The sequence below is a fragment of the Diorhabda sublineata genome, chromosome 4 (assembly GCF_026230105.1).
Source record: "Diorhabda sublineata isolate icDioSubl1.1 chromosome 4, icDioSubl1.1, whole genome shotgun sequence".
Taxonomy (NCBI): Eukaryota; Metazoa; Arthropoda; class Insecta; order Coleoptera; family Chrysomelidae; genus Diorhabda; species Diorhabda sublineata.
In genome coordinates, this window is record NC_079477.1 from 34,830,427 (window position 1) to 34,853,065 (window position 22,639).

The 22,639-nt window shown below is 29.4% G+C and overlaps 3 protein-coding genes, 1 long non-coding RNA gene and 1 other non-coding gene across 7 annotated transcripts in view; 3 read left to right on the forward strand and 2 right to left on the reverse strand.

Moving 5' to 3' along the window:
• The window catches only part of LOC130442780 (eukaryotic translation initiation factor 5A), a 209,715-nt gene extending 187,188 nt beyond the window's left edge, over positions 1 to 22,527 (forward strand). Inside the window, exons 1-4 of one of the 3 annotated variants that reach the window (XM_056777132.1) lie at positions 16,549 to 16,637; positions 17,407 to 17,640; positions 18,933 to 19,171; positions 21,897 to 22,527. In XM_056777132.1, the coding sequence (XP_056633110.1) occupies positions 17,436 to 17,640; positions 18,933 to 19,171; positions 21,897 to 21,938 (486 nt within the window). In that variant the 5' untranslated portion in view covers positions 16,549 to 16,637; positions 17,407 to 17,435 and the 3' untranslated portion in view covers positions 21,939 to 22,527. Of the gene's footprint in view, positions 1 to 16,548; positions 17,208 to 17,406; positions 17,641 to 18,932; positions 19,172 to 21,896 lie in introns of those variants that run through there. The other 2 variants (XM_056777133.1, XM_056777134.1) reach the window with 2 other exon arrangements.
• On the forward strand, positions 528 to 7,415 carry LOC130442776 (synaptic vesicle membrane protein VAT-1 homolog). The gene is made up of 5 exons (XM_056777127.1): positions 528 to 731; positions 893 to 1,084; positions 3,340 to 3,550; positions 5,099 to 5,344; positions 6,875 to 7,415. Exons 1-5 carry the CDS (start codon positions 675 to 677, stop codon positions 7,186 to 7,188), a joined length of 1,020 nt encoding a protein of 339 aa, XP_056633105.1. The 5' UTR covers positions 528 to 674; the 3' UTR covers positions 7,189 to 7,415.
• Positions 7,571 to 12,745, reverse strand: LOC130442771 (nucleolar GTP-binding protein 1). Its single transcript, XM_056777123.1, has 8 exons — positions 12,561 to 12,745; positions 12,034 to 12,508; positions 10,851 to 11,131; positions 10,313 to 10,567; positions 10,003 to 10,234; positions 9,693 to 9,949; positions 9,459 to 9,634; positions 7,571 to 8,059 (listed from the first exon to the last, which is right to left on the reverse strand). Exons 1-8 carry the CDS (start codon positions 12,606 to 12,608, stop codon positions 7,855 to 7,857), a joined length of 1,929 nt encoding a protein of 642 aa, XP_056633101.1. The 5' UTR covers positions 12,609 to 12,745; the 3' UTR covers positions 7,571 to 7,854.
• Positions 13,910 to 15,720, reverse strand: LOC130442781 (uncharacterized). The gene is made up of 3 exons (XR_008909798.1): positions 15,320 to 15,720; positions 14,939 to 14,972; positions 13,910 to 14,796 (listed from the first exon to the last, which is right to left on the reverse strand). It is a non-coding gene; the product is annotated as an uncharacterized LOC130442781 (long non-coding RNA).
• On the forward strand, positions 21,412 to 21,544 carry LOC130443629 (small nucleolar RNA SNORA13). The gene has a single exon (XR_008909869.1). It is a non-coding gene; the product is annotated as a small nucleolar RNA SNORA13 (small nucleolar RNA).
• Positions 22,528 to 22,639: the final 112 nt, after the last annotated feature.

Here is a 22,639-nt window from a genome sequence, read left to right on the forward strand (position 1 = left end):
TTTTATCCTGGTGATATTGACAAGAGCAATTGTCATATTGAGTCAAGTTAATATTTCTTTAATGTTTTGAATAGATGTATTGCTCCGCTTCAGTTTTCTGGGCCCGTTTCTCATTTTCTGCTTATAACTTTGGAAGCTATTCACATTTTATTTACATCTTTTTTCTTTCTAGCCATTTATGGCACAGCAAAATTGAAGCTTTATTAAACCATAAACTTGAACTTAGAAAACAATATTTTTTAAAAAATCACTCAAAACGTCACTATAATAATAAATATCCTAAAATAGAATGAGTGGTAGTTGATGAGACACTAATGAACAAAGGACACTTAAAGATTCTTTAGGAACTCAAAGATGAATTATCGTAATCAACCATAGGCAAACGAAATAAACTCCAGATATAAATTTCTTTTATTTTGTCCTCTTTAGCTCTATCCTTCTTATGTTTTCTCTATTGCACAGAATGGCATCGATTTAAAATCGATCGAGTTAGTCCATAACCTTTAATAAATCGATTATTTAACATTAGTTCATCTATGGTATATTGTATGTTATAGGCATAGATAAAGGATAGTGGTTATAGGCATATATTGAGGAAACATCCAGTAAAAAGGGGTTCGCTCAAATTTATTCTAATTAAATTTTTTTCTGATGGTAAACACAAAAAAATAAATATGAAATCTAGTAAATCGGTTCTTTTAAACAAATTTGGAGACTTGAATTTTATAACAGTAAGATATTTGATTATTTTCTAATTTGTTTTTTGTCGGTCAGTAGAATTTTAAAATATATATATATATATATATATATATATATATATATATATATATATATATATATATATATATATATAAATTTGTTTATTCGTTTATTCATTTAAGAGTTTTCGTAGGTTGAAGACTGTGAATTACCCTCATTGGAAGGAAATCTGGAAGTCAAAGTTGAATATGGTGGTGTGAATTTTGCTGATATATATACAATAAAAGGACTAGTGGCAGATAAAAAGCTTCCATTTGTTTTAGGTATAGAATGTTCAGGAGTAATAACTGCTATAGGAGATAATGTGAAAAATGACAATTTCAAGGCAAGTAAACAATTTATACTATATCTATAATTCATGAAATATAATAAAATAAGCCTTTTAAAATTAAAAAATAATTGTTGAAATAGCTTGAGTTACCTGTTGCAGATCAATATAATCTAAAATCATTTAATAAACATAATTAATGATAATTAGTTATTAGTCAAACAAAAGAATATGGAATACCACTAACCATGGCCTTCATAAATTTAGAAAAGGACTTTGACTCAATACATATCCCAAAGCAATTATAGCCAGCACATATGAGGAAGCGAAACCGAGAATCATGATATATAATGAAACTCCTGAATTCCCAACAAGCAGAGGTGTAAGGCAAGGAGACTCAATATCTCCAAAACTTTTCATAGCATCATTGAAAGAAATATTTTGTAAATTAGAATGGCACAAAGAAGGTATGAGAGTAGATGGAGAAGACCTACTAGAACAAATAAATGAACTGAATACAGCTAGCAAGAAAGTAGAACTAAAAACGAACCTAGCAAAAACCAAGGTAATGTATAATGATCTGGTGGATAGACAAGACATCTTAATAAATAATGCTAATACCTGGGCCAACTAATAAAAAGCTCCTGATCACTACTACCAGGAATTAATCAAATACTGAAATTTGTATGCAGTGCATATGGGAGAAACTCATAAATATTCAAATCTAGAATGCCACTTTATCCAAAGAAAAGAGTCTTCAACCAATGCATATTATCATTCATGACATAAGAAGGTGCAACTTCAAAACTCAAGACTGAAATTAACTAAGAAACTCCAGGTTGCACAAAGATCAATTGGACGCAACAAGCTAGATATAACCAAAAGGGATCATAGGATAATAGAATGAAAAGGCAAAAGATTGAAAGAATGAAACCTTAAGCTAAAATCTGCAGAATTTAAGTTAGAAAATTATTGATATGAAATTTAAAATTAGTTGCTATGTTCTACTTAAGAGAGAATTAGACTTGAGTTGCTAAGGAAACTTTTAGCATTCAAATAGCAGTCAATTTAATTTTTTGATTTGATTTAAATATTGTGAATTTATTGGTTGATTAGAAGTTATTATAAAGTAAAAGATGTCTGATTCCGAGTGCTTTTTCACTCTATTGGATTTAGTAGAAGTAGCCAAAACAGGGTCACAAAAGCCATTAACGATGTGGTTAAATTATTCAATAATTAAAAGTGTGCTACTATCCAATAATAATGGAGAAATAAAATGGGAAAGGTTACAAGCCCAAGACAGCTGCGATTTTTGGGAGTACACAAATTAGTGATTATTTAAATAAAGCTCCTGATGACGTTTATTTAATGGTCAAAGTTGTTGTTTTATTTGAGATTGCAAAAGCTTGTCGAATTTGTGGAATAAGCCAGGTAACATTAGATGATAATGAAGATTGGGAAAATTTATCAATTTTGAAACTCAAGGAAACAAAGGATAATGCAAACAAGAGATTTGTAGTTACTGAAAAATATGTGAAATTTTACCGAATGTACATAGCCCTTCGACAATCAGGTTGTGGGTAAAAAAATCGTCTGTTACACTTGTTGAATCTGGAGGAGACCTGATTACATTAAAGAAACTTGGTGACTGGAAGTCATCAACGGTCGCTGAAGAGTATGTTGAGGAATAAGTTGGAATATCATCCTCCATGGTTGAAATCTTCTAGTCGATATTGGCAGTAATATCGTTTTTTAAAGTCAAAATCAAGGTGGACGTTTCGGCTTTGAATAAAAATGTTTCTGGATCGAATTCTTCACTTACCAGTACAGAGTCTTTCTGCTAGTTCTCTCTTCTTACTGGACGTTACCAACTCATGATTCTCCAGTTTGGTTTTCAGTTTCGTCACTTACAAGTCACCAAGTCTCTTAGCCATGTTTGTCACTATTTATTTATGTATACTCTTTTTTTCGGTGGAGTGAATTCATGCACTGTCTTTTACTCACTTAACTTATTTCAACACTTACACTAGACTTAACTAACTTATATAATAATTAACTTATCACTACTTATACAACTACTTTCCTAATTTATGTAAATTCATTGATTACTTTTCTGTTCACTATGACTTTTTAATATAAACTAACTGTAGCTGTTAAACAAGCTCGAATATACATCAGAATGGACATAACTAGAATTTTAGAAAGTAGACAAAAAAGAAAAACAAATAAATAAAAAATCCTTCCTAGAAATTATATATTTGCAATCAAATTACGAAAAAATAATAAGTTAAAATACGTTATTCTATTTTTAGGTGGGTGAAAGAGTTGTTTGCTACGATTACACCGGCGGTTTATATCGAAACACTTTAAGATTACCACCTACTAATTGTTTTTCACTACCAAAATATATTGACTCTAAATTAGGTGCAGCTATTTTTGTTAACTATCTAACAGCATATTTCTCTTTAATTCATTTAGGAAACCTTAGAGAAAATGAGTCGATACTTATTCTATCATGTGCAGGTAAAAATGAACGCTGAAAGTAACTAATATATTTTTAAAATGTCATTTACTAACCACTTGATAACAAATAACGGCGAAAAACTTGATATTAGGAAAAGAAAATTATTTATTTCGTGTAGAGTATATCGAAATGTTGAGACCTGTAGACTTCTGGAATAAAAAAAGTTTATTTAACCAAACTTGTGTTTTTGGTAGCCAAGTTAAATGTTGAAAAATAAAGTACGATAATATTTAACGGTTAATAGCAGTAAAAAATCAAAAATTAACTTATAATAATTGTTGAGACTGCTCTTCAGTGTGATTGTTGATTATTTTACAGAAAACTGTTAATGTAGGTGGTTCCGCACTGTCAATTTGAAATGTTGAAGTGCTCGGTCAATGTAGAATCTATATAATCTCTAGTAATTAAGAAAAAATCTCCTAATAAGCCGTTTGATGAGTCTTGGATAAAACTCATTCATCTGTTCGACCTGGTAAAACAACGAGAGCTATCAGATTAACGATTATATGTTTATAATTAGACAATGCTTTTATTGTTTTCCAAATTATTCTCCAATACACCTTTTTATGCCTTTGAACTAATTCTCGAAGCATTTTTTCCATTCCGATTGAGGTACCTCCAAAATATTTGATTTGAACGCTTCAACCGCTTCTTCGTTGATCTCCCACTGACTAACACTTCTGGCAAACAAAGGCTACTCTACCAGTTCGAATTGAGTGTTCTACGGTGGCGACATGTCCAGTTATTCCTAAAAAAAAAACAGGAGGCTATTTGATTCGAAGTACTTCGGGCGCTAATAACTTTTGTTGGATTTGGATCGTCTTGAAAACCCCATACAGTCGATTGTTTCGGTTTTATATGCATAGATCCATGATTCGTCACCTGTCAAGATCTTAAAGACGTCTTTTCCAACAATTATGCAATATCCAAAGCGAACAAATCTTTTTGACAGCCAAATGTTCTTGCAATTCTATTTTTTGACCAAGCTGAATGTTTAGAGTATCTGTAAACAACTCTTATGACGTATGACAACAATTGAAAATGTCAAAGTGTCAAGTGTCAAAAAATTACATAAATTGTTTTCTCGTAGGCGTTCCCCAATTCTAGCAATTATCTTTTGATTTTGCACTGGAAGATTCACCACAATATCTTGTAGCCATTATTGATAAATTTAGCAAAAAATTCAAGGCGACAAAAACCTCCCACGCCAATATTCTGTTATGTTACCACCGTTTTAAATTAATACATTTCATCCATCGAGCGAAGTTTAATCTAGGAGGTTAGAATATTATTTGAACTAAACTTAATCAAAGTCAATTATAATCATTACACGTGATTACTGAACACACTGTTTAAACCGCAACTTCACCAACACTCATAATTACACTGATGTCTGACGTGCGTCTTCAGAGACTGAAGGTTAAGTCTCTGAAGACTATAACTTGGTTATCGAAACGGACGTCAGACAGTGTAATATCACCAACGGTTTCTTGCTTCTATAAATGCATTTTGATATTACCCAATAATAAGTATTAATTTATTTGAAGGTGGTGTTGGATCCGCAGCTGTTCAGATATCCAAAACTGTAGCCGGAGCGCACATTTCGGGTTCAGGCTCCGCAATAAAAGAAGCACGTGCAAGAGAAAATGGAGTAGAAAATTTCTTTTGTAATGAAACTTTCGTTGAAAAGGTGAAAGATCAAAAATTTGATGTAATTTTATGCAACGAGAGTGGACCAACTTTTTCGTTCCTACAGGGTTGTTTGAAACCTTTGGGAAGAATAATTTTGATAGGTAAGATGCTATGTGATTTATCATCATTGACAAAATATGACCAAAATACCTGTATTCATTCATACGATCTCTAGTAGGCAAACGGTGATATTTTTCAAATATGAACATCGTTAACTCAAATGTAGTCCAATTTTCCCTTCAGATTTATTTGTGAAAATTATACAAAAGAATTAAATTCTATTTATCCATTCTCTGATTTAAAATATGAATCTCATCAGAAAAAAAATCACTTTAATTTCTTATTTCTTAGACCTTTTGATATATATATACATATATTAATGCATCTAAATGTTCTTAATTTTAGGGCTCCTATACAATATTTATTTCAAGTTTGCTTAGGACAGTTTCATCAAGATCTACCATTACCAATTGTGCTATAACACTTGAAATGGAAGTCCCCATAGCACAACCATAAGTTTGTTTGATATTTCATTTTCATATTTGAAATATGTTGTTATAAGTGTGAGTTCTATAGCTTTTATAGTCCCATTTTTTCATTAATAAAGGATAAACAGATACTATAATCAATTTAAAAACAAAACATCAAAATATAAAACATTTTTCCTTACCATATGTACAAGGACTTTCCCAACAATTATCGAATTATTTCAATACATATGATATTAGTATAAGCCATATAGGACATAATTTGTTATCCAAATATTTCACTAAATTAAAATCTAAAACACCAAAAAACAAAAGAAGTAATATTATATATCAAGTGCCTTGTATTCATTGTGAAGTTCTTGGGACACGAAAAAGAGAATTTTTAAAAATGGTTCACATTCATAAGAACGGAAAAGCTATAAATGATAAAAAAGACCTAAATAATTTAAGTAAAAATTATATTACTATTTTGTAAATTCTAATAAAACTACAAATAATTTAATTGACTACTGTTATATAATTGAGATGTAAGGACTAGGAAAATATTAATTTTTCTTATTAGAACAAAGTTCTAAGTTGATTTCATCCTCATTTTGATATTCATGATCTATAGATCATTATAAATAAGCAAATTGTCAGTGTCAATATCATATTTTGATAAAAACTTAGAGAAAAGTCGAAACGTCAAAATTTATTTTTAAAAAATTATCAACAAAAAAAACTAATTTTAAAACAGAAGAGCCCTAAAATTAAGAACATTAAGATGCATTAATATATATCAAAAGAAGGTTTGAGAAACAGGAAATTAAAGTGATTCATATATATGTTATCAGTTATTTTGAGGTTATATAAATATGAATATTTCTCCACAGCTTCAACTATGTTTATAGTTGTTTTTTCCTTTGGCTTTTGGTCGGTATTTTGTTAAATTATATAATATACAGTGCAGATATTGAGTCCTATCCCTCCTAGTAGTCTCCATTATTTTAAATAGAGGTAGAAAATCCTCGAACCCGCCAATTTTTATTTTAATCGGTGTATTATAAAAAATTGTCACCCTTTCTTCTTATCTTTGACAGCTACTCCTCAGATATCTTTAAGTAGGAAGTTTCAAAACGTGTTTTATAATTTTTCTTATTCCAGGTGCGAACAACTTATTGCAGACAGAAAATGCATTGATAAAAACTACTGAAAATACCGAAAATCAAGAAAATGTACCCCTACTTTCTCTTTTGGTAAATAACCGGGCAGTTTCCGGTTTACATTTAGGTACACTTTTAGCAACTGATCCAGAAAAAGTGAAAAATACCTTAGATAGAATATTCCTTATGGTAAAAGAACAAAAGTTGAATCCGATTATACATTCCGAATGGAAAATGTCCGAATTCATCAAAGCTGCAAAATTATTAGAAGAAAGAAAAAATGTTGGTAAAATTTTGATAAACATGTTTGAATGATTACCATTATTGTCAAGACTCTCAATTTACTGAGCCCTAAAAGCACTACAAAACAGGACTATCGTAAAATTTACTATGGAAACTCGCAACTGACAGAAAAACTTCGTAAAAAGATATTTTTGAGTATTTTATAACAAATAATTTGAATATATTGTAACGTTTTTCGAAACAACGTTCGCTAAATTGTATAAATTCCATTTACATGTAAAATTATATTATCACACTAATTACAACGCTACTTACAAGTTAGTAACTGACAATCCCTTTAGATTTTACGTTCTATCGCCTGGATTGTCCCTTTGATGATAGCCATGAACCAACAAAACACTTAACGTGTTAAACCATATACCCTAATAGCCCTAAAGCCAACTTCATGATTTCGATATGGTATAATGAAATTTGGTTACATCTCGTAGAAATCACCTATTTTTTTGTGTATTAGAAAATTGCAACCCACCAAAAAAAGGTATTTTTTATAAACCTAATTAAATGAGTATTTTGTCTTATCAAATACTGGACGTTAACCATTTAAACCTAAATAATACTACAAAAGATATAGATGTAATAAACTTTACTTGATCTCAAAGACAATTATTGGGTAACGCATTTAAAACTTAACAAACCCATTTGAAACTTCAAACTAGTACCAATTAAAAATACTACAAATTATCTCCTGTCGGTTTTTCCAACACCCCTCTTTCCAGAGAACAAATGTTTTGGCATCTTATTTCCAATAAATCTGTCAGCCTCTCCCTTCAATCCCATTTTCTTGACTTTCTTGCTGATAGCTCTATGTGCTATTTTAGCCAATTTCTTCTTCATAGCTATATCTTTAATACCCATCTCATTCCTTGGTGGTTTAGACAAAGACCTATAACAATAATCAAATATTACTAAAATGTTCACGTCCCCCATTACCCTTAGAACATTTGTATGAAATGTACGAACAGGTGTCTATGAAACTTATACGATAAGAAAAAGTTGAATGATGCTAACAGGAGTATCCTAGGTGGAAAAGAAAAACAAATACTTTGTATGTATTAAAAGCTGCAGAGTTTTTTTTCTCTAAACACGCTAAACTCTGGTTCTGGTTTGAATGATTGTTTTTAATATTAGATAGATCATTCATCGGCAAATAATGATATGTCCAATGAAAAATAGAGGATATTTGGAAGAGAAAGAGGCACAAGAGGTGTTAATAAACATGGTTTGACCTCCTCAGAGACCGAATCACAATCTCACTGTTGTGGAGAGAGTTTAAACAGTCACAGAATGTAAAGGAGGATTTTTTGATGAAAAATCTCAGCTTAGCTAACCATAGCCATTTTTAGCAAGGATTATTAATATTTCTTTACGCTTATCAAGTATATTGATTGTAAAAAAGTGTTTTACTGGACGATTTATCAGTTCAATTAAACATTCGATATTTTATTGGATTTTTATTTAATTTTTCTTCTTTAATTAAGGTGGTCTTAAACTTGTTCCTGCAGTGTAGGTCTGTATTGACTATTTTAAAAATAGAGGGATTACACATGAAAGTGATAAAAGATAAAAATCTATCAAGTCCAAAAGGTTAACTCAATATATAGTTCAGGGAGCAACTAAGACTGAAATTTGGTGTAATTTGGAGAAAACTGTATTTTTGCATGAACTTTCCTTTTGAGGTTCTAAACAAAATTCAAATCTCCCTATACTGCTAAAAATGTTACTTTAGCTCATTTTTATTGAAAAATGGTGATCATAAAATTTGGAACGGATATTACTTTTTAGAAAGATAATCAATCTTTGGGTTCGTTTGATGCAAATTGTTACATGATGTACCTCTATGGTATTGTTCAATTTTCAGTCCTGTATGGAAATGGAGGATTATCTAGTAATATTTCCTTGTTTACATAATATTTTAATTTTTTCCATCCAAAGCCAAGCTAAACCCTCTTATTAACAAGCAGCTACCACTCTACTTTCCATTGTTATAAAAAACTTGTGAGAAAAAATCATCTTTCATCTCTCACCATTTACTCAATACATAAATCCTAAGTGGATCCAAAAAGAGAGAATGAAGGTTACAACCACAAATGACAATAAAAAAATATAAGTAACTAGAATAAATGGGGGTAGAACACTTATACTTTCAATAGTATTTGGTACACAAATCTCTTACATTTTTGTTGGAAATGTTCTTCATATTTTTCTATAGTTTTGAAATATTTTTAAAAAAGTGATTGTTAGTGTAATTTTTAAAAATTTTCTACCTAGTTACATATATTTACCTGCTTCTATTTAGAGAAGTACTTTCGCTAACTTCCATTCTCATTTTTTTAACAGGAGGGCCCATTGATCTGCTTCGCTGTTTAGTGTTCATGAAGTGAGCATCTTCATTATCAGATAAATCAACACCAAGTTCTGCCATACTATCACGTAATTTCGACACTGAACGATCCCTTACCTAAAACCACATTTTTTGAAAAATTATGTATAACACAATATTATTTTATTGAATATACTTTAGCACCAGCTGTCCTAGGCATAACTGGTTTTCTACTTTGTTTATTAATCCTAGCTTCATCCTTAATAATTGCTTTTTTGTGCCTGATTTGTAAAGCCAATTTCTTAATTTCCCTCATTGTATCATCCAATTCTATTTTAGGAACAACATACATTCCTGTTTCCTCCCTAAATTCTTCATCTTTCTCCAATTCTGCCAGTTTATCGAAGATATCCGGATCAATGTAGTCTGCTATATTGTGCCCTTCCCAAATTTCTAAAAAAAAGTATGTTAGTAAATTCTATTAATAATTTAATCATTTAAATTACCTGGTATAATATCATATCTTTCTTCTTCTGGAATATCAACATAATGTTTCTTAAGGTCTAGAACATAGTCATCTCCTTCTTCTAGTTCTATATCTCTCTCTAATTTACGTTTACGTTTTTCTTCTGCTAACTGCTTCTTGACTAATACACTTTCTGGAATACAAGGTGGACGAGCCTTATCATCCCTTGGTTTTGGCACAGCTACATGAAGTCTGTTCAATACTCCATCCACCTAAATTAATATAATGTGATAGTAATCATTAACTGTAGTTTTTTTAAACAGATTTCTTTAGAAAATTGATAATAGTACCTTTTTAGTTCTCATTTTTTGGTCTACTCTGAAACTTAACAGTTTCTCACAAGCTTCAGTTTTTACTTCCATTACACCCGTTTCATCAACTGTTGACATTTCTATTATTGTTAAATCTTTATCTTCCTCAATAGTTTTAAGAGCTTTTCTTTTATCTTTTGGCAATTCATCCATTTTAATTATATCGCATTTATTAGCTACTATCAAAAGAGGTTTGTTTGCAAACAAAGGTTTTATCGATTCAAATAGTTTAACCTATAACAGTTTAAAAAAGTTGGATTTTGTAGAGCCCTTGTTGATTATTCTACTGAATACATTGTTTAGTAAAAGTTTAGTTTAGTTAAAATAATGCAGGTCTTCTAGTTTTTTTTGTTAATTTGTTAATTTTTTGTGTTTATAAAATCTTATTTATTGATTTAATGTCCCAGATTTTGGTTGCCTGGAGTTGGCAATCCTGGTTGGTATAGTAGTAGTAAACAAGGTATTCAGCATTAACAGTTCAATGTGCTATTAGTTTTATGAGTGATCTAAAATTTACCTGTTCATCTATAGCATGTCCACACTGTTCAGAAAGATCTAGAAAATATAAAACACAAGCTCTAAGATGAGCTAAAGCAGTCACTGCCTGCATTTCAATAACATTTCTTTCTTCTAATGAATGATCCAATATACCAGGAGTATCAATAACTTGCCAACGTAAATATTTATAATCAGTGTGACCAACATACAATGATTTTGTGGTAAATGCATATGGTTGAACTTCCACGTCAGCTCTAGTAATCTTGTTTATAAATGAAGACTTCCCAACATTTGGAAAACCTAATATTAAGATATAAAGTTTATTGAGAACCCAATAGAAGATTTCAGTGTACTCAAACTGTCCACCATGATATTTCTAATACAAAGACTCAGATAATAGTTATTTATGTATCAAGGCACTGAACTCATATTTCTTGTTTAGCTGATGCAACTAACCAGACAAGTGACAAAGAGACTTGAACGCCGTGTTACATATTAGATTTTTTTCAAAATCACCCAGTTTCAAAAATATTTATGAAAATATTTGAAACTGAGGTGAGCAGAATAGGTTATGAGTACTGCATTTAGTTACACAGCTAAATATGTTTATTTTTTAAAAATCTGCAAGCAAATCTATTACTTGAGTGATTTCACTGCCGATTTCTATTGACCAATTGGCATTATGTTTCACTTTACTGCAAATTTCGAAAAAAAAATATTTTTTTACAGCCCTTCACCCCTTTCATTTCTAGTAACTAGTTGTGCACCTTTCCTATTTTGCATGGTTGTGAAAAAAGTCAATTCATCAAAGAAATTGTCTATATATTTGATGTAAATATCTAAATAATTAGTTTTTGAAACAAAAATTTGATGTTTTTGAAAATCAGAAGTTTAAAAATTTTTCTTGCTATAAAATACACCCTCATTTGTAACAATGATCCAGATACTTGATGACTTAAGTTAATTACCTTATCATTGAGTCAAATGCATAAGAATTTAAATGTTCGAATGTAGGCTTAGTTTTCCAAATTCTGGGAACTTATCACATCCCAGTTACAAAAAGAAATTATTTAATGTTATTAGCTGCCTTGTTTAGAAAGTATAGTGTATAATTTTTTGAAAACATTTTTTGAACCTTGTTCCCTCAGATCAAAAAATGTTACTGTTGTAACTGATAAAACTATAAAATATGAAAAACGTACCACATATTATTATTGTTCTAGTGTATGGATCTATGGAAGGTAATCTGGCCAAATGCTGTCTAACTTGTTCCAAATATGTTAAATTAGAGGCCTGCCTTCTCATGATAGTGGCCATTCGCCCCAAAGCAGCTCTCTTGAGTTGTTTACATCTGTAAAGTGAATCTCCATACTTTAATAACCTTACATAATCTTTTGCCACATTATCTATTAAATGTCTTGCAGTATTTATTTGACCCAAAGCTAATTTGTAATGATCTTTATCGTATAAAACATTCATAAGATCGGCATAAAATGGATGTACATCGTCGAGTTTTGGAAATTCCGTTAAAATTTGAGTTAATCTGTCATGAAAACTTTGTTGGGAAAATTTCACTTTACGCATATAAAAAGCTCTTATTCTCGTGATTTTATATTGTTTGTGAACAACTGTTGGCGTCTTCCGCTGTGTCTTTGATAGAATAATATCTATAAAGTCCTAAAATTGAGAAATCATTAGCAGGCCTTAAATAAAAATTAATATGTCTTACTTTTGCTGTAGGGACTACAGCTATTTTTTTGAAGTTATACATCGACATCTTGAAATTTGAAGTACTTGTTGCTAATCCTATAAATTACATAAATATTAATTTATTTTCTGAGTGTATTTTCCATATCTTTCCACGTGCTTAGCACACACTCACCCTAGCTGTAAAAGATAGATGACAAGTGAATCATTGGGTACGTTCCACTTAGCTCCATTAATGACATATTTTATGCAATTCGCGGGCGAAGTGAAAACACATATACGAAAAACAATGTTAGAATTTCTAATGCCATTCAAGGCTAAAAACCGTGGTGACCCGGAGCATAGAGGTTACAACCTCATATATATATATATATATATAATACTCCTATCTGAGTTAGTTAGTTAGTTAGTTTGGGAAAAAACGTCCCTATGTTACGGTGCCGGAAATATTCATTTTCTCTCGTGACACTTTTTCTATATTGCGCATGATTGAGAATGCGTAAAACCGAGCTAGAATCTCGGAGGATAGAAAAATCGTTGCCATTCAGTCTTCCTTAGTCGGAACAGCTTCCACTGTCCATAAAAAAGTATTACATATATGCAAGGTCCAAGCTTTGTATTTCGTGCCATGCATGACACTTGCGCATTATGTCGAATTGTCCTGTTACGCATTTTGACTAAAAATAATCTGTAGTGTTTCTCATGAGAAAATTCATCGTTTATTTTTGTATCCGCATTAAATCAAAAGATGGCGACATTAAACTTAACCTCAAAAAAAAGCGAATGTGCAAACTCTGTTGGCAAAGTTGTATGTACGTGCTACTTCGCCCGTGAATTGCATTAGAAATATACTGTAGGTGTTGTCGATGAGATTAAATGAGTTGAAGCATGTCATCATATGACAGCCTTCCAAATCTGTGCAACGTGGAAGAATTTGGACTGGGTTAAGAATGATTTTCGTAAACTCATTGGTTGTTTTAGTGACAAAATTGACTGCAACGTGAGTTTCATGATTGTTGATACTGAGAGGTTGAACAATCCAGATTGTGTTCCAATGATCACTGATGTTAGATGGAACGTACTACCTTTGAGAAACATACGCTATAAGGCACACATTCCAGTCCAATCAGAAAGTCTCAGCTATTGTAGGCAGAACCCGCCAAATTTAAACAGATAAATAGAATGTAGTGGCTGTTTAAAATTAACTTGTCAGAGTACTTTTTTTATTTACCGATAAATTTATACAGTGAGCAACAAAAAAATGAATAAAAAATATTTTAGGTGGTTGCTATAACAGCTCAAGTGTTGCATAGAGATGAATATTGATAAAAATCAATATATTCTCAATGCTAAATGAGGTTAATGAAAGACTGAAAATAAATCAAAATTGTAATTAATTCACATTAAAAATTCACACACGTTACAATATTTTCTTGTAATATTTTGAAATAATTCATTTTTCTTTACACTTTTTCAGGCTTAGGTCTGACAAAAAAAATAACACTTGTTCAGTGATTATGTTTATACTAAGTGGATTCTAAAAAATATATTTGACTATGTTTTATTTAAAATATATATTTTAACCCTTACGATGTAATTTTTAACTGTGGTAATACGTTTGTTTATATTTTTCTCTTTTTTAGTGGGTTGGGTATTATGAGAAGAAACTCATTCAAAATTTTTAATATGTTCGATAAAACAATTAAAATTCTCGACTTGCACACTTATGAGTTTTTGATTCAAAACTTCAATTATTACAAATCACAAGATATATACATAAATTATTAAAATATTTAAACTGAAAATGATAACTAGTAAAAAATGTAGATTATTAATGTCATCTTTAAAAGAGGTTGGTAAATACTATAATACATATATATTTAAATATTTACTTTTGTAAAGATCTTAAAAATATGAGTTCATCTCATCAATTGGTCTTCTAAATATTTAAAATAATTGTCGCTGGTTTCCTTAAATTTCTTAACATTTGTTTCTTTTAATAAGCTTCTTATCATTGTCTTCATTATCTTTATTTCATCAATTCTTTTATTATTTTGTGTATTCACGCACCTCCTCTGAATATTCCAATTCTTAATTATATGCTATATATAAGGTAATATTCTTGGTTTTTCTTCTTCACACGTAATATTGGTTCATGCATTATAGTAGTATCTGCTAAAAAATTATCTGCCTTGATCTTCCTAAACCCTTGCTCTATTATAATTTCCAAATGTGTTTCATTATCACCTTAAGTGACCCTAATAATTAATTAATGATTAGTTGTGCAAAAATAATGATCTTTATTTATAATTACTTTGAATGCATATTTCAATAGATATTGTCATTTCCAATGAGTAATTTGTTTTTCCTTTGATATGCATAATCTAATCCTCTACTTACCTGTGATTTCCATGTTCCAAATTCTTTGAAGTTCCTAAAATTAAAAACAGTTTGATTATTATGTTATGCATATTTGTTAAATGCTTATCGAGCGAATTGTTGATAGTCAAAAATTCTTTGTTGAATATTCACATGTTTTATTTTTCCTAAAAATAAACTCAATTAAATAAATCTTTAATTGGCTGTATGCATATTTGTGGAGTTACTTAACCGAGTAATAATAATTGTGCATTTTCTTTTGTGAATTTTTAAGATAGTTGTATTTATTAAAATTGCACAAGAAAATACACATCTATTATCACCTGGTTACCGAATCTTAATTATTTTTTAACAATAATTAAACGTTCCCACCACCTCCATAATAATGTAACCTTTACAAACCTCTCTGGATCCATGATTTTGCTTTCTTTATGATATGATAAACAAAAACCACATACTATCACAAAAAAATTATTTAAAATTCTTTCAAAATGTGTCTAGGAGCTGGAGAAAATTATTAAAAACTAAATTAAATTACATAAACATTTTAAGCGGCTAAAATATGCCGAAAATCGCAATCGCAAGAAAAAATCTAAAATAGTCAAAGACACAGTTGAGAAATTTATTTCAATTTAGTCGCCGTCGTTGGCGGTTTGAAATGTTCAGTAAAGTCGAAATCGGCTCATTCTGATTGGTCTGGAATGTGAGCCATTTAGAGCATGCTTGTCTACAGCTATATCGGCTTTAACAACAATATGTCTCTAGTTACGTCCAGTATATAATCTTAGGTTATGTCACTAGCCTGTAGTTTATCTATGGAAAAATGGGTGTGCTTTTTTAAATTTTCGTATTAGAACATTTAGTACTCTATGTTCTAAGATCTATGTACTCATTGATAAAATACAGTTCAGCTAATGTACTTTCTTTGACTTTAATATATTTTTGCGCCATGATATCAATAACATTCCATTTCCAAAAATAGAAATGCCGCAGGAAGTGTATTACTGTAATATTATTATATTTTTTCATTATTCTCATTTAATTTAAACCTAAGATGAAAAATAAAAATTATTCAAATAATAGTAAAATGTTCTTAGTTCCACTGAATATTTTGAAATAGTACCAAAATAAAAGCCATTGTTTATGGGAAAGGCTACCTTAAATTCTGAAAGTTTTGAGTATTTCCATCTGCCAAAAAATACTTCAATATTAAAAAAACTGAAATAAACAAAAATCAAGCTACGTAATAGTTTAGTGATTTGGTAGAAGTTATCTATGGAAAAAAAGCTGTTATTGACATAAAATTCATTAATATAAATTAGTAATTTGGTAGATATTATCAAATACCATAGACCCCTGATTACACCAAAAAACATAGATGTGTATATAATCTAGCTATTTTAGTAATATTTCATGGTTTGATGCTGGCTATAGGTCAGGCTCACCAACTTTAATGCAGATACATTATTTTATTAAACCATAATTTTTGATTTATTCGGCGCATACAATAAATGAAGATCAATATTATCAGCTGCTAATTTCTTATTCTGATGATTAATTAATACGATGAAGCAAGAATTTTCACAAAAAATAAAAACGCATACTATACATTTCAAATTTCGCGGGGAACTAGTTGTCGATTTCCCTGAGCGGAACAGTTTATTTGTTGAAACGCATGCCCAAATTACTCCTTTTGGATTAGTTTCCATCTTGATCACATGTGAGTAGTACATTTTTCTGTATTTATTTTGGGAATAAATGAATAAAAGTTGATTATCTCAATGTTTTTGAATAGTGTAAATATTGTAGTAACAATAATAACATTAGAGTGTATTTTTATTATGTACATTCACAAAAAATATATTTATTCAAATTGTTTGACAGTGCATGATTTGGCTATATTCGCGCCATGTTGCATTTGATTATTAACAAATCTTGAATAGTTCAGTAAAATTTTCTATTTCTTATTTGTGAATCCATAAGTTTAGAACCCTGATAGTCAGTACTTAAAGGGAAAACTTCTAATTCACTGGTTTCCATTGTATTTATTTGTCCAAGTCAGTGTAGAACTCCACATGGTTCTATGCCGCGTGGACACTTTAATATGATTTGTTTTCATTCTTTGAACATTGTACAAGTTAAGTGTGCCGATAATTCAATATTGTAAGACATTTTATAGAGATTGCCGTATATCATATTTTAAAGTTAGTTCACTGTAGTTGCTTTCATATATAATTTTTAGTTTGTACAAGCAATTTTTTCGCTTTAGTAGACAAATTGTTAAATCAAGGTAATTATTTATTTCTTATATAAACCTTTTGATCGAATAAAACTGTACAGTTGTATGTTTTTTAAAAATTTTACACACCTTATTTCAAAGAGCTAGATATCGATGTTACAATTCCAAATACAAAGTTAACGTTTTCACAAGTAATAATTTTAATATACTTTTTATTTATATTCTTTATGTTTTGGTATTATTATTGCAGCTTACAAGGTAGAAACAACTGTATAAACAATGGCAGATAATTTAGATGATTCACATTTTGAAACTGGAGATTCCGGAGCATCTGCTACCTATCCTATGCAATGCTCAGCATTGCGTAAAAACGGTTTTGTCATGTTAAAATCTAGACCATGTAAGATTGTAGAAATGTCCACTTCTAAAACAGGAAAACATGGACATGCTAAAGTTCACTTGGTTGGTATTGATATCTTTTCCGGTAAGTCATTTTAATTTTTGTATAAAAAAAGATTCATGTAAAATAATCCAATGTATTATTTCTTTTTTGGATTAAAATATTTGTATTACATGGAGATAAGTTTACAAAAATTATATCAGATATATATATATATATATATATATATATATATATATATATATATATATATATTTCTTTTGTTATGTTGATATATTGTAACTTCAAAAAGTGTAGATACATTTTACAAAATTGTAATTTTATATTTTTATGACTGATGCTGAGAAATATTTTAATTTGATTTAATACATTCTTATTTCAATTGGTGTACTTCCTTTATTTCTAAAATGCTCTAACTTGTGGTTATTTCTCTTTCATAGCTTTAACGGCTCCTTTCAATATGAATTTTGACATAAATTTGAGTTGTCATTCTATAGTCTGGATCCTTATTCCTTCACCAAGTTCATTAAGAATATGGAATTGTAATGTTGAATCATCATCTAATATGTCAACTATTTTATACATTGAACATGCTTAAATCATTCAAAAACACGTACTCGCGATCATCACCATAAACTTATGGTTATGTTTCAGTTGTGGTTTTCTCAAGTTTAAAAACAATTTGTTGCTCTATTTTTACACTTAACATTTATCAGGCAAAACAAATCTGATGTGAATAAAGGCTACGTTTCTACTGATATCTTTACAGTAGGGAGAGGCGCTACATTTGTAACTAGTTTTACATTACCAGCTGTTGGTTGTTGATATGCACACTTCTGTATCACTGTTATTCTCGTTATTTAATAGCCGTACCTCGAATATGGACAAAATTAGTAAAGTATATTATATATATTACTATATGAATAATACTTACGAATTTGATACTATATATAACAAACAAGTATGAAACATTTCTTTGGGTTAGTCATGAATGTTCAGTATTTTTGTTTTTTTTTTCTTATCAATTTTGTTTGTAAAAATACAATTAAGGTATCTGCTGACCTATGGCATACCATACATATTAGATTATATTAGATAATGTAATATTTTGTCCAACACAAATAGTATATAATAATTTTATGACTTTGGTCTAAACTTAAATCACTGATTGTCTCTGTGTTACCTGAATATCAATATTAATTTGATTTTGGGCGTCAAGAGAGGCATACAACAAATCCATATTTCTACAAACATGTATGGTTAACATCATAGTATGCTTAATAAAATTTGGAAACAGTTTTTCTACTTTATAGTTTTTAATAAAATTAAGTGAAGACTCTATTATTAACAAAATACATGTACTTTGATTTATCCAGGAAAAAAATATGAAGATATTTGTCCTTCAACACATAATATGGATGTACCTCATGTCAAACGTGAAGACTATCAATTAACAGATATTTCTGATGACGATTACTTATCCCTTATGTCTGATAATGGAGAATTGCGTGAAGATCTTAAGGTTCCAGATGGGGAAGTTGGAGCTCAAGTACGTGCAGAGCATGCCGCTGGCAAGGATATATTATGTACTGTACTCAAATCGTGTGGAGAAGAGGTAACAAAAATTTTTATAAGATTTAACTCTGTGTAGTTTAATGAAAACTCTTTCTATTTAATGGTTAATAATCTATAAATATTTTGAATATTTGTTAGAAACAGTTTTTGTATATATCGGTATTGACTTATTATTTTTTTAAATTTATTTTAATTTCATTTTTTACCCTTCATTTTCTATGTTTAACAGTTTATTTCAGACCATAGCCTTTATACCAAAGCACCTTTTAAGTTGTTAATTGGATAGAGTTATGATTTAAATTATATTTAGTGATATTGATATCAAACAACAAACAACAATGGGTTGTTACTATCGCCAAAGGAGAGATAGGAGCTCAAATATGAAAACTCATCCCATATCATCCACTCCCTTCATGAACTTGTAATTGGTGGAAGTCTTTGCCAACAACGTCTTGAAATGTGAGAGTGTGGCAAATCAAACGATAAAGTAAAGGACTGAAATTATTATCAAAGTATAATTTAACAATTTGTATAACAATATTCAAAACTACTTGAATTGAAAATTGAGAATTTTCATCATTTAATATTATATAATTACTTATAACGATCTGACCGATAAAGATTTGATCAATTGATGAAAAAGATTCCATCAAATTTTTAATACAATATTTCATAAAAAGAACCTCAAAAAACCAAACAAGCTTTTTTATGAAAACTCATATCCTTCATATCTTTTGAAACGAATTCTATATAAAACATCTGACACTGACTTGGACATAAGACTAACTAACAGTAGTATTTCTGACAGTGCTGTACCTATTTATACAACCTTACCATATATAAAATCAGTTACTCTTAAACTTTAAGGGAGTTTGTAAACAATATAATTTGCAGCTAATTTACAAAAAAAAAATTACACTTCAATGGGAATTTACTAAAATTAAAGATAGAAAACCAACCAATAAATTTGCTAATGTTGTTTATGAAATTCGTTGTTTTAAGTTGTGATAAGAAGTACATTGGTCAATTTAAGAGGTCAATTGCCAATCGGATAACCTCTCAGAAAAGTGATAGCAAATTATATACAGATGGGTTGCCTCTCATGTTTTGTATGGAAGTCATTCAATAGATTTTAATCTGCCAAATATTTGACAACATAAAAACGCCTGTTTGTTATATATTGCTCAAAACGATCAGTCTATTAATAAAAAAAAATTGATTTAAATAACCTCCATATAATCTATGCATATCTTTTAAAATTTGAAAAACAACTTTTATAACAAATTCAGTTTTATATTTCATGTATAAAGACAAAACCTAATTTAAATTATATAAACATTTAATATTCATAATTTAGCCAATATTCAACTTTACTATAAGACCTAACCTAATCTACCCTATATAAACTCATGTCATTCATTATCTAACCAATGAAAATTCTGAACAATTTGAATAGCAACTATAATAAACTTGATATTTATTTCAAGTAACAAATTTAGATATTTTTTTTTTTGAAGAAAAAATAAAATTGAGGACACCACAATTCTCAATTGTGTAATTTTTTTTATTGTTATACTTTCATACCTATTTTTACATTATACAGAGTTTTTGTATAGGCGTTGTGGCAAAATTAAACACCAACATGTACTAGTAGTCGTATATATAATATCTAGTAACTGAAATTAATGGAAATTTATTAACATAACCTAATGGTTCAATATCTCATATACTTTTAAAGTTAGGCAACATTGGTCAAATTAGAAATTACGTGAGCGTTGTAGGGTAGTTATAGATGGAACACATCTTGTGAGCTATAGGCCATTTGGTGAACTAGTGGGGTTTGGCAAAAATATTTTGCATATGCTAAAATTTAATTTAACGTGGGATACTCGCCAGATTATGGTTACCCTTGTTACAAAATTGCAATCACAGTTTGAGGATTGTAGAAAGTAACTTTTTTTGTCCTTATTCGAATTGCAGTTACCCTTTGCAGAGCCCGTTCTTACCATTGTTATGGGATTGGAATCTACCCTTGCTAGAGTTGTTATTTTATACTACTTTAGAGAGGATAATTAATTCTCTGTGTTATATATTGGTCGACCCAAATACTTGCTGTAATAATTGTGATCTATTTGCTTTGTTGTTTTAGGTATAGGTTTTTGAGAAAATTAATAAAAGTCAATATTTTGAAAACAAAAACTCTAATCATGAATTAAGTATGTGTACTGTGGAAATATATTTGTTAGATACTGGAAAATAAATAGTTTATATTATTGAATTGGTCTCTGTGTTACCTGATTTCAGCATCCATCTGAATTTGGGTGTCAAAAGAGACACACATTAATTTCCAATTATTCCACGAACATTTATACATTTCTAATTGTTTTATGTTTACTAATGATTGGGAACATTGTTTTTAATCTATTTTGGATTATTTTCATTTATTTATTCTATAATCGATTACTGATAAATTTATAATCTGAAGTTTCAATCTCAGATTAAATATGTGCTTTATATTGTGAATTATGTAACAAAAAACTCATTTATATAAATTTCGCTCCAACACGCCTTTTCTTGATATCTGAGAAAACTTCGTTAAAATAATTTTGTACATTAACGTTTAAGCATGATTTATTTCATATAGTTTTTTGAAACCTCCCAGAAACCGAAATAACATTATTTTATTTTTGTTTTACACTGCACATAATTTGTTTACTAAAACGAAAGTTCACAGAACTTGTTTTGAAATTTTATTATTGTTTCAGGTCGTAATTGCCGTAAAAACAAATACTGCACTCGATAAATAATAAAGGTCGGTTGTACGACAGCGGGGTCGATATTAAAAAGAAGTCACATTTGCCCTTTGGAAACCCCCCGCTTAAAACGTTTCATGAATCTATCTATCATATTGGACCATCAGTTTAAAAAATTATAAAAAGCTTATCCAAAATGCTCGACGCCCTGTCAACCGGCAAAACGACGTCGATGTGGTGTAATTTACATCTTTTGTATTTGTTGAAAAATTAAATGCAAACAGCTACATTTTCATTCAATAAAACTAATTTAATTTTAATATGTAACATTTTTTTCTTTTTTTTTTTTAATTTTGATTACCAGCCAATTTTAGAACCACCTTTTTCGATTTGAAACTAGATTGCTGGATTTGTGTATATGTACGAGTTTTGTTTTTTACTACTAATAAATAATGAAAGAATGAGGTGATTCTAGACACTTGTTGATTTATTTTGAATGAATAAACATTTTTAAAGACTTGTTTTTGATATTGTGTAGAATAAGTTTTTAGGGGATAAAAACCTTGATCAAAATAACCTATTGCTGGTTTTTTTTGCGCAATAATTTTTACTTGGAATTGGTTAAATATAAACTAAATATCTTGTTGAGACTTTCATTAACCGTATTTTCCTATATATATGTATTTGTATATGATGTATCATGACATTATATTTTAATAATTCTATTTAGTTAACTTTGATTATACAATATAATA

Bases quoted from the DNA above. Each gene is read 5' to 3' on its own strand.
- LOC130442776 (XM_056777127.1), top strand. From the start codon at position 675: ATGAAATCTAGTAAATCGGTTCTTTTAAACAAATTTGGAGACTTGAAT. The intron at 732-892 runs GTAAGATATTTG...GAGTTTTCGTAG, and splicing joins GAGACTTGAATTTTATAACA to GTTGAAGACTGTGAATTACC. The intron at 3,551-5,098 runs GTAAAAATGAAC...ATTTATTTGAAG, and splicing joins ACTTATTCTATCATGTGCAG to GTGGTGTTGGATCCGCAGCT.
- LOC130442771 (XM_056777123.1), bottom strand. From the start codon at position 12,608: ATGTCGATGTATAACTTCAAAAAAATAGCTGTAGTCCCTACAGCAAAA. The intron at 11,132-12,033 runs GTACGTTTTTCA...TCTTAATATTAG, and splicing joins TAGAACAATAATAATATGTG to GTTTTCCAAATGTTGGGAAG. The intron at 9,950-10,002 runs GTAATTTAAATG...ACTTTTTTTTAG, and splicing joins AAGATATGATATTATACCAG to AAATTTGGGAAGGGCACAAT.